General features: G+C 43.5%; 1 protein-coding gene across 6 annotated transcripts in view; it reads right to left on the reverse strand.

The window, feature by feature from the left end:
* Cdc14a (cell division cycle 14A) overlaps positions 1–12719 on the reverse strand; it is a 160063-nt gene that overhangs the window by 134985 nt on the left and 12359 nt on the right. For all 6 annotated transcript variants that reach the window (NM_001134856.1, XM_008761460.4, XM_063281936.1 and 3 more), the window contains exon 3: positions 1211–1286. In NM_001134856.1, the coding sequence (NP_001128328.1) occupies positions 1211–1286 (76 nt within the window). The remainder of the gene's footprint in view (positions 1–1210; positions 1287–12719) is intronic.

Consider the following 12719-nt stretch of genomic DNA (forward strand, 5'->3'; position numbering starts at 1 on the left):
GATCCTTCCATAATTAGTTCAGTCATTTAAAATTCATTTTATATTAAAAAGATTATTTATTTCTTTAGGGTCTTAAAAATATATTTTTTATAAACTACAAAATAGTAGATGCTTGGCTCTTGTTTACGTGAATGAATCTATGACATCATTTTCAAGCCAGATAATACTGCATACTTTAATTCCTAAATGAGTTGGGTGTGATAGTTTTTGTGTGTTATGTAATTGTTAACTGAAATGTCTAAGTATGACCATAAAACACATTAAAGTTGATGGCAAAAATCTGCAAATGTATAAAGCATACAATATATTCTACAGGAAATGCTCTGCCAGACTATATTTATATCTAAGTGCAACCAAAACCCAAAGACAATCACTGAGCAGCTATGTGTATAAGACACTGTACTGTAGACCAGCCTCACTTCATCCAACATAGAGAACAGTAACACTAAGCTTTACAAGTCTGTAATTATCTTACAAGCATACATTGTACTATACTGTTTTCCAAACTGAAACATCCAAGAGGTTCATTTATAAATTGAAAGAAAAATATAAATATTGGTTTTCATTTAGTAAACTTAATAATCCCAGTAATATAAATGTTACTTTTCTAATACATGCAGAGTTTAAAAGGAAAAAAACCCACATGACAAAATCCATATGTGCAAAGAGAGAATGAGAAGGATCTCATGTAATACAAACACTACAGGCTAACACTGAATGCCTGCCCACATTCTGTCATAGCAGGTAATTCATGGTCTTATTTGGTTATCAACTCTACAAAGATGATGTTTAACAAAATTTTCCATTTTGACCAAGCAAAACCTGGTTATCCTCCTAATGAGACCCTTCCTTCATCACCCCATAACAGCATCTACAAAGCGGATGTGAAGGCTTTGGAAAAATTACCCTATAAAGGAATCTGATAGAGACTCATTAGCAATCTGAAAGGCTGTGCCCCTCTCTTAGATCACGATTGCAGTGACTTCATGCAGCTCATATTGCAGTTGTCCTGAAGAAAGAATGAGGTTGACATGTCCTTTGTGGTATAATCTGAAGAATCGATTTCAACTTCTGGGTGACCTCTCACAAATTTTTCTAAAGATCTAAATCACCCAATTAAATCCTGCGTGTGTGTGAAACCATCCCACTGGGCAGGTTTTCTGGTTTAAACATTTTCATTCCAAGACATAAACACATCTAGAATACTCACTTTTAGTTTCTTGTTTAGCTTACAGCAGTATCTGTACACCATTGCCAAGTTCAGAGGTCCAAAATCTGCATAGAAACTGAGATATATACATATATAAAATAGCATTTAGTACAAGTACAGTTTTCAGCAATATAGATGCTCACTTTTAATTTCACTAATTTGTAATCAAATTCCAATCACCTTTAGGAAGGTTCAACACATAAGTGGTCTGATCCGTGCCAGGCCAGGGAACTCAGTTCCACTCTCCTCCTGCTCTACAGCTCTAAACAATTTCTTAACACACAACTATTTAGGCAATTTTTCAATTTTAAGTCCTTTTAACTCCCAACTGTGCCATTTAGGTGAAAGAATTGAAAAGCAGCCAAGGCGATGAGGACTGCGGATTCACTAGTGTGGAACTACTCTCTCCTGCTTTTACTTCTTCACCGACTCCATCGTGAAGGTCATGAACTCTATTCTAATTCCCCTCAAACTCACTCAATCCTCATGGATCTTATGTGCAGTGGTCCACTTTTTCCCGTCTGTTCTTCTTAAACTTCCTGTATTATGAGACATATTGGCCCTTCTTCCATTCCCCTGCCTCTCCAGGATACAGTCACTAACCTGTATGCAAATCTTTCTTATCCACTGTCATGAATCAAATCGGTAACCCAATGGGAAGGAGATGAGAACCACATACATACAGGTACCTAACTGCATTGCTTAGGGCAAGACTATTTTTATGGCAGAGACTGTACTGTTCCTGGGTTCCTTGGAAGTAGCATGTTTTTACCTTCAGCTGGACCCACCTTCCATCAGGCCTTCAACACCTCAGTTTGTCGACAAGTCACCTTTCCTTCAAAATAACCCTGAGCTTTCTGAGTCATTGAGCATGAGACCTTTCATGCACAATAGAGCAAAACCAATTCTTTTATCAAATGAGCTACCATTTTCATATACCCCTTCCCTTTCTGTTCCCTTTCCAGGGTGAAGAAGCCAAGTTCCCCCTTCATCCTAGCCATGCCCTGGTGGAATTCTCAGTCTCCTTCCCAATGATGGTGCGTCTCATCAATCTCACTTCTTTCAATGCTAAATGGCTCCGCACTACTCCAGGATGATTCTGCCAGCCAGCAACCAATGCTTAACATGCATGCTCTCAGCTGATCCTGTCTCCCAGCAGATTCCCTTCAGGATCTCCATTTCACAAGACACATCCACCCCTTAACCTCCAAACACTTCTCCCACTATTGACAACCCTCAGCTCACATCAGGCCTCTCACCCAGAATACTCGCCCCTCTTGTCACTCAGCATCGTCAAGATGACCTTAAAATGCAACCTCCACAAAATCCACATTAGGGGGCTCTAACCAAGCTTTGTCAAAGTCCTCAAAACTTGCCATTTCAGTGAATTTCAACAAAGTACACACATCAGAATTTTACATGTTGATTCTACCCCATCAACTGCAACATGAGCTTCCCCATCAAGAACCGTATTTATTTAGAACTTACACATTTGAAAGAGTGTCCTAGATCCAATGAAACAAAAACTGAAGCATCAGGGAGAAACGCTCATTAGTACTCTAAATTCAACTCAGCCTGGAGCACAAATGTATTAAATACCACTAAGTTTGCAAAAAAAAAAAAGCCTGCCTTGAAAACACCCTCTTAATGAGGAAGACATTTAACTTTTTTCTGCCACCCAAATCACATATGTCACTCCAACTACAAGTCAGCCAGCCCCTACTGGCCTTTTCGTGGGTATGTTTTGGAACTTATAGCACTAAAATTGACTTCTTTTGTACACAGCATTCATGAAAAAGATAAGACAAAATGGCCCCCAAAAAAATGACTTCTAATGATATAAAGTAAAAAGTTCCTTATTTACTTCTAAAGTTCCCAGTATGGTGTTAACTTATTTCTAAAGTTCCCAGTGTTCTGCAAGGCTATAAATATAAACAAGAACCCACTGAGAACCACTAAAATGAGGACTTGGGGTGTATCAGTGACACAGCACACACACAGTGTGCACAAGGCCTGGGTTCAGCCCCCAGCACCGGGGGAGGAAATGAGAAAGAACCAGGTATTAACAGCTCTGCTCTGCTTAGGGCAACACTTTTTACAGCGAGATTTTCTTGTTCTTGGGTGCTTCTTAACAAAACTACCTTGGCTTTCTTGTTTTTCTATTAGAACATGCATAGTGACCATTAAATGTGGAATTTTGGTCATTATCTCAGCTTTTGAAATTCATGCTGAGCAAGCTTCAAAAAACTGCAGATCGGAACTAAAAAGGTAATAGTTTAGAGGCTGCTCTTCCAGAGGACCAGAGTTCAATTCCCCACACCCTCATGGGGGCTCACAACCACCTGTAAGTTTACTCTCAGGAAATCCAATGCCCTTTTCTGGTCTCCATGCATTTTGCACATACATAGCACACAGACATGCATGCAAACAAAACACATACGCACGTAAGAACAAAATTTAAAATGAAAACAAAAAAAATTAAGAAAAAAAAGCACAAAGAATCTAAGTCATGTAATTCCAACTTCACTCTGAATACTATGTATCAACTTGAACCTCATATTTAAAGCTACACATTTTAACAGTGAGGCCCACTTATATATGAATTCACTTTTGGAGGCGGGGCTAATGAACAAGAACTCTTTTGCCAAATTCAAGGAAGGTAAGTGGGTATCCTCGCATAACTCAAAATCAAGTCAACCCAATGCAGACCTCATCATTTCAACCGTCTGCAATTCTCCAACACGGTAAATAGATGAGGGCTACTTAAAATGACAAATGAAAATTTCGTTTCCCATGAAAATGACTCAAAAGCCACATGAGGCACAGGGCCTGTGAGAAGCAACAATGCTCATCAAGCTGGAAAGGCCATGGAAGCAAAACTGGCTACCACAGATAAAGGAATTGCTGAGCACCAAAAAATACTACCCCCTCCCCCCAAAAAATGGGAGAGAAGCAACTCAAGAGGGCATCCCTAGCCGGACAGTTATGGTATACTCCTTTAATTCCAGCATGGGATCTCTGTGAGTTCCAGCATGCCACATCTAAGGCTACACAGAGAAATCCTAGAGAGAGAGAGAGAGAGAGAGAGAGAGAGAGAGAGAGAGAGGCATCTCTTTGCTAGCCCCTGAAACAACAAACACACACAGACCCAGACATAATTTGTTTATTTTTTTAAGAAAAAATTTGAAAGTAGACTCCCCTGAACTTGCAATCCAAACACTGACCAGTGCCTTCTCCACTCTGTCAAATTCCAGCAAACTATCTCGACTCAAAGGCAAACAAACACCCCACTCCCACTCTTCTTGGTGAAGGGGGCCGATATTCCAGTCTCATTGGGCTAGGTGGACACAGTTCATTGTACCATAGCACCGTCATCTCCAAATGAAGGAATAAAGAAGTTGATCTCCCCACCGATATGTGCTTTCCCTCTAACAAGGTTGGCAAATTAGAGCTCGATCACTACAACGAATCTCAACAAGTTTAAGAAATGAACATCGGGCAACGGGTTTTCTATTCGATAATGTGAAGAGCCAAAATCAAATTATTTTGATTTGACAGGAAAAAAGTTCAAAGAACTGACTAAAGTGTACAGAGTCAGCAGACAAAGGATGGCAGGAGGAGAAAGAAGGAGGGATGTGTCCTTCACAGAGGACCATGGAAGAGAAACCCAAGAGCAGAGAAAACACTTTCTAGGGTCACCTGGATTTACACTACCCACATCGTAACCAGCACAGCCTGCTCTTCTCACGAGGTTTACAGAGCTGACGGCTCTGTGGTTTTTCTAGTGAGCTGTAATTTGCGTGAGTCTGTCCCTGAGGAGATCATTGTTTAAAGCACTGCCATGCCTTATTCTACACATTAAAAGCTTCATGCAAAACTGCTCAACCTCTCGGCAAAAAGAAATACTACTTTCCAAGCACTGCTTAGTCCCACCATGAAATTTATGGCCACCCATTCTGAGCAAGATGTTACAAGTTAACATATTAATCAAATAGTTCTTGTGAAACTGAAGGAAATATTGCTTTTAAAATAGGATGCCTTACACTGTAAGAGCATAAGGCATGCCAATACTTTGTTTTTCATGTATGCAGTCTCTCTCTCTCTCTCTCTCTCTCTCTCTCTCGCTCTCGCTCTCGCTCTCGCTCTCGCTCTCGCTCTCGCTCTCTCGCTCTCTCTCTCCTCCCTCCCTCCCCCCCCCTCTCTCTCTGTGTCTGCATGTGTGCCACTTATCAACATAGAGATCTGAGGCCCCAAGGCCAACCTTTGGGTGTTGCTCCTCACCTCTCCTCACCACAACCTTTGAACAGTCTCTGTGGCTATTGTCCCTGACTAGCTGAGTCAGGAGTTTCTAGAGAGTATCCTGTCTCCACCTACCATCTCCCCATAGGACCATGCTGGGATTACACACTCTGGTGCTACAACACTGGGCACTTCTGTGAGTTCTAGCGATGTAAACTCGGGTCATCAGACAAGCTTTTTACCCACTGGCCCATCTCCCCAGCCCATCTTTAATTTTTTGTTGTTGTTTAAGAGCATCGTTGATACCAGCTAATGTTTCTCTTACTATTGGTTTCCCTCTCACCAGAAGATGTTTTTGATCCTGATGAAAACTCATAATGACCACATTTTCAGAAGATCCTATTCTCTTGGTAAATACTAACTAAGACACTGGGCATGAGTCAGACAGAGCACCCGCTCATGCTCTTGGAGCACAACTTGCCAGTTACAGATGCCAGTGGCTGGGCACCTACCAAGTTTCCTGTGTACAGGACAGCCTGACAAAGAACGCAAGGCCGCTTGGTACCACAGGATTCCAGTATCTATTTGATCTCGCTTCAGTCTGGTGTCTCAGAGTCATGATCAACTCTCACTCCTGTCCCTGACACCTCCTCTCAGGAAATCCCAGCAACCTCACTTAGTAAGGGATGTCTCCACTTAGCACTTTCTTTAGCCCAAGGCCCAGGGCAGGGTTGTGTAAGCCTTCCGCTGTTGCTTCTATAAAGGGAGTGACCATGTAGCATCCAGCTCTCTATTTCATGTCTTTCCCCTCTGAAGCAAAGTCAGTGAAGAGAAAGTCCCTTCCAAGACTCCAATTAACAGAAGCAAGGGGGCGGCTTCTTTGGGGATGCTCTGCTGGGATTAAAATTCACTCCCACAGAAGCATTCTCAAACCATGTGAGTTAACCCTTTTGTTCACCGGCAGCGACTGAGAGCACAAGGACTGGGCAGTCAGTCTATCCCCAGAGCTTTGGCAGAGACAGTGAGTGAGGACGGATCCAGCATGCAGAGAATGCTAACTCTCACCTCTTTGAAAGCAGTTCCTGAAATCAGGGCCTGAAAAGGGAGCAGTGCTCTAAAGCCAGTGGCTCTAAACCCAGGATGGATCTCGTTTCCTCCTGAAGTCCCTGGAATTAACACCCACACCCTCCACCTTGCCTCCAAGGAACCAGGTGCTGTGGCTCCTACCTTCTCTCTTTGGGGACTTCTTTCGCAACATTTCCTCACCAGCTCAAACCACAAGGAATGTCTGAGTTCCTGCTTTAGACCTTCTTCATACACTACTCCCCAGCCCTGGTTACACTACTCCTGCTTTAGGTCTCAATCACCCTTCCTCAGAGAACTCTCTTCTCCTCCCCACCTCTCTGGCTGCTCTCCAAAGGTGCAGATTCCACAGGCTCTGTTTCTTGCCTGCAAAGACCTGAAGGTCTTTGGGGGCTGAGGGTGTGGCTCGTTTGGTATCGTGCTTGCAGGGCCTGTGCATAGCCCTGACATTCATCCCCAGAATTGCATAAGATGGGGTAGAGTGGCAAATACCAGGTCATTTTCTGCTACACAGTAAGTGTAAGGCTAGCCTGGGATAGATCAACGTCTATGAAAAAAGAAAGAGAAACGCTATAGTTCTCGCCTTGGACAGAGGGCTTCCGTAGTCTACTTAACTAGTGTATTGACTAAAAACTACTGCAAGACAAACTCCTTAAAAAAGGGCTGAGCTCCTAGGCCAGCTAAACTCCTAGGCCAGGCAGCTCCTAGGCATCCCAAGCACCTAGTCCTTAGATGGCTGAGTAAATAAAGGACTGGTTCATTTGAAAAATAAAGGAAAAGAAAACACTCCGTTCTAAACACAGTAAACTGCTTCAGGCTAAGTATGGCTAGAGAGGGGTGACTGACATTTCACGCTTGATAAGCTTTCAGTGCAAAGCAAGGTTAAGGGGCTGGAGAGATGGCTCAGTGGTTAGGCACACTTACTGAGTCTGGAAGACTTGTACTAGCGTGAACACTGGGTGGCCCACGACTGCCCAACTCCAGGTCTGAGAGACCCTGTGCTCTTTCCTAACCTCCAAGCACGTCGGCACTCATGTCATATACGTAGAGAGATATTCACATACTTAATTTTTTTTTTCAAGAGCCTGAAGGAACCAGAGAGTAAGGGTCTGAGGGTGGGGAGACTGAGCAGCCCTCTGAGATGAGGAGAGTTGGGGCACACCACAGCCTTCTCCCACCACCCCATCTTCAGTACTGGTGTGCTCCAAGTGCAGCCTGCTCCATAAATAACCTCAGCCAGAGGCACTCACCCCACCATTCATCACAGTGCCCTTTCTCAGAGGCCAGCTTCAATTTCAGCCTGAGAGGCTGTTCCCAGCTTAGATGTCCCAGAGCACTTACTTTGTGTTTCCCAGAGCTGCAGGCATGTGTTCCGTAAGCACCGGGAACCAAGTCCAGTGCTGGCATTGGTGGGCAAAACCAGGAAGGCACCACTTTACAGAGCCACCACACACACAGCTTCCTAAGCGGGTCTTTCCACCCTTCTTTAATCTCACAATCGGCACATCAAACATTTTGAATATTTTCAGACCTACCCTGCTGCTCAGAATCAATAATTTGATTTTCACAGCTAATGCAGATGCCACATGAATCCTTTATCCTTTAAAAGTAAAGAAGCGGTGTAAAGAGTGAGACGTCAGTTACGGGCACTAAGGAGGTGCTCCGTCAGTTTAGTGCCTGCCCTGCAAGTATCAGGACCTGCGTTTGGATCCCCAACATCACTGTAAAAGCTAGGGATGGCCCTGTGCATCTGCAACCCCAGTCCTGGGAAGGCAGACAAGGTGAACCCTGGGAGCTTGCTCGCCAGAGAGCCTCACCAGAGAGCCTCACCAAATCAGTAACAGACCCTGTCTCAGAAAAAAAAAAAAAAAAAACATGAGGAACAACTGAGGAAGACATTTAATGCTCAGTAGACCTACCACACGAACACACACACACACACACACACACACACACACACACACACATCTGCATACACATGAACAAGTACGTAAAACACTCATGCATACATAAATATTAGAAAGAAAGCAGTTAAAAAAGCTAAGATCCCAACTCAGAAGTCTCACTAATCTGCCACCCAAGTGAGCCTGTATAGCAGTAAGGAAGCCATTAACACAGTTGGATTGTTTCTTTTTAAAGCTCTCTATGAGCACGCATGCCCTTTACCCGAGTTTATAGGTCTCACACAAAGTCTAGCCTTGTTTTAGAGTCAACATTCAGAAAGCAAGTTTTCCAATGTCTACTCCCACTGCACGTTTAGGCTCAGAGCAGATCAGAGTGCAAATGGTGGTCCGAGGCAGGAACACTGACCCAACAGCAAGCAGAGCCAAGAACATCCTCAACTGGAGGCCAGACGTGACCACGCACAGTCATCCCAGCTCTCAGGAGGCTGCAGCAGGAGGATCATCAAAAGCTCAGGGCAGTGTGGGCTGCAGAGCAAGACCCTGCCTAAAGAAAACTAGAGAAAGAAGGAAGAAAGGAGTAAAGGGGAAAAGAAAAACTCAACGTATAGATGTTATCAATAAAAAGTAACCAAATGGCACCAATAGAAGATAAAATGTTAACTAGCAGGAGCCATTTAGTATTGCCAGAAAAGTGAGTGTGTGTGTGAGAGAGAGAGAGAGAGAGTGTGTGTGTGTGTGTGTGAGAGAGAGAGAGAGAGAATGTGTGTGTGAGAGAGAGAGAGTGTGTGTGTGTGAGAGAGAGAGAGAGAGAGACAGAGAGAGAGAATGTGTGTGTGTGTGTGTGTGTAAGAGAGAGAGAGAGAGTGTGTGTGTGTGTGTGTGAGAGAGAGAGAGAGAGAGAGACTGTGAGAGAGAGAGGGAGAGAGAGAGAGGGAGAGAGAGAGACAGAGAGAGAGACAGAGAGAGAGAGAGAGAACACATACTTGCCATTACACATATGTGGAGAAAAGAGAACAACTTGCAACCCTCCCGATGTGCATCCCAGAGGATGAACTTAGCTCACTGAGCTTGGTAAATAAGAACCTTTACCCTCTGAGCCATCTCCCCCGAGCAGGCCGTTTAGTCTTTAGAAAGCCTTAGACCTGAGTCAGAACTGTTTAGTCGATGTATTTGTGATTACATACTTATGACCAGTCCACTCATTAAGAGAGACACGGGTTCCTTTCAGCAAACTCTAACAGTACACGGTACTTCAGGTTTGATGGGAGAGCACTGGCCTAGCATAGATGAAGCCATGAGTTGGTCTCCAGCGCATCCAAAATACACACACGGAACTTTCCGGGTCTGTATCAGGTGCCTTCGTGAACTGTCCACTTCCTAGATGGAAGTAAATAAATGTTCTCCTTCCATATGTTGATGAAAGAGACCAATTCGGAAAAAGAAAACAAAAACACCTTTTCTGGACCTCTGAAGAAAGTCATATCTTATAACAAAAGTAAACCAAACTAGCAAATTCTTCCATTTATCAACAAGATATGAAAATGTTGAAACCCAAAATGCCAACTTTATGAATAACAGAAAGGCTTCATTTTATAAAACTGTAGTTCTGGAGCTGAGGAGATGGTCCACCAGGTGAAGGTGCTACCCACAAAAGCTTGACAACCTGAGTTCAACCCTGGAGTCCATGGAAAGATAGAAAGAGATCCTCTGACCTTCATGTTTGCAGTGTGGTATGTGTGTGCACATGCACGTGCGAGTGCACACACACACACACACATACACACACACACACACAAAATAAACTTAAAACTATAGTTCAATACAAATGTTTGTATGAGACAAGCTCTATACCCTACGCTGGCCTCAAACATATAGGAATCCTCCTGCCTCAGACTCACTAGGATTATAGGCATGAACCACTACCTTTAGCAAACACAAACATTTCTTATGGAGGAATCTATCATCAACCACAACTAGTTGTGGTTATTTATTAGATGTCATTAATTCAGGTTGTCAAGGATCAAATGCACTTCAACCAGAACAACAGAACTTGAAAAGCCCCAACCAACAAACAATTCTTTGGTGGACCTGGAAGTATTGGGTTATTAAAAAAAAAACTAAACAATAAATTCCACAATTAAATGTAGAAAGTCCAACTCAAACCATAAGTCCAGGGAACTTGAGATGAGCTGTCCCACACAGTTCCCCAGACTTCAAAGCAGTAACTGGCTAAGTAACCTGGTCAGGTGTTGTCTATTTCCTGCTTGAAAACCACAGAAGTCAAAGGCTCCATTACACTGAACCCTTTTTTATTTCCACTTCCCCCCCCAACGACACAAAACAGAACCACAACCACAAGATAGGCCTCACCTCCTTCGAACTTAAAACACATAAACCTACTTAACCTGTGGCTTTCTCCCAGTCATCCAAGGTAACAAACTTTGTATCTCAAACATTCCTCCTCTCAAACTATGGGCCACAGGTGCTCAGAGCCCTAATCAGTACCTTTCCAGTCATCAGTAAGCTGGATGGGCGGATTCTAGGATCCCTCAGACCAGCCCATCCATCCTCACCTGGGACTGCTCTCCAACAAACAGGCTCTCACTCTTCCCAAATACACCTTTTCTTAGGACTCTGCCTGAAATAAATCTGTCTCCCTCCATTCCTCTCTCTCTCCCTCCCTCCCTCATGCATTCAACTTGTATTTCTGGGACACCATTCTTACACCAAGCACAGTGCTAGGTCTAGAGATATGACAGTGACCAAGAGCTGGCAGTACTGGTCTCAGACATCATAAAATGCCCTGTGCTTGTTACACATTAAGCATCACTCAGTGAAGAAGTCTTTCAATAACCAGGGAAGTAACAAGTTCTTGCTTTCTTCACTCCTAACAGAGAAGACAGTGTTGGGATCTTCATACACTGACCTCCACTCTGTTTCCTTCATCATTTACCTGTGTTTACCCAAGGCCCTGCCGCTAACTTTTACTCCATCTCTACCTCCATGGTATTCTCTTGCACAGCAACCCAGCAATCTTCAGCCACTTACAAATCTCAAATTGTTCTACTTTACACCCCATTTAAAAAAATGTGTCTGGTCCTTTTTTTTCCCTCACAAAGTTGTTTTGAGCTGTGTCTAAGTAAGTCATTTACTCTGGGCTTGGGAATGTGCTTATGAACCTACAAATGAGAACATCTGATGTCTTAGGAGTCTACTTCAAACAAAATAATGAAACCACCCTATGGTGACCTGGCACAGAGCTCCGTCTCCCACAACCCACTTGGATCTCTCTCTCATGCTGCCTGACAGAAACACACGCTGTAAGAAGACTCCTTAGCTCTTGGTTCAAGTGCCTGTGTTTGCCACTTATCTCAAGCAAGCTGGGGAAAAAAAAACTGAGTAACAATTTATCACCGTGGAGATCAAAGTCCAACTATACACTGCCAAGGCCTACCAGGCCAAAGCGGAAAGTCTTTAAACAAATATGAAAGTAAAATTGGACGGTAGTAGATCACATAATTTCGAATGGACTGCAAAGTTGAGCTTAGTGACTCACATCTGTAATCTCTGCACCTGAGAGGCTCCCACAGGAGGATTATCAAGAATGCAAGACTAGCCTAGGCTACACAGTGAGCTGAAGGCCAGCCTGAGCTACAAAGAACAAATGGAGCCCTGAGAGGGCTGAGCGTAGATCAGGGTTGGAGCACTTGCCTAGCATGTGTGAGATCCTGGGTTTGATTCCCCGGCACTGCAGAAGGAGGAGGAGGAAGAGGAAAAAGAAAAAAGGGAAGAAGAAGAGGAAGAGAAGGAAGAGGAGGAGGAAGAGAAAGGAGAGGAAGAAGAAGAAGGATTATTGATCATAAATGTATATCAATGAGTGTACAGCCTCATAATGCATGATGCACAATGCATGCCACAGAATAACATTTTGTCCACAGGTTCATACATAGCCAAGTAAACACCTACAATGTATGTGTCAGGCCAGAAGATGTAAAAAGCAAAACTTCTGTTGGGTAAAATGTGCCTGCCCATGCAAGAGTGGCATGAAGGTTATGGGTTAACCAGCTGCTTTTAGGTTAGACTTGAGGCCCACTCCTGAGGAATAAATTCAGGCCTAGCACTGTAAACCAATCATGGCCCTGGAGGTCACAGACACTAGAACTTACTACTGCTGCTTTGCTAAGGAGTGCGCTGTCAGACTGATTTCTAAATATTTACCTCAGAGATTAGTGCTCCCTGCAACCTGACAGAGAAGCTTCCCTCTGAAGTGGTCAGTAGTTAAT

This window comes from Rattus norvegicus, chromosome 2 (assembly GCF_036323735.1).
Source record: "Rattus norvegicus strain BN/NHsdMcwi chromosome 2, GRCr8, whole genome shotgun sequence".
Classification (NCBI taxonomy): Eukaryota; Metazoa; Chordata; class Mammalia; order Rodentia; family Muridae; genus Rattus; species Rattus norvegicus.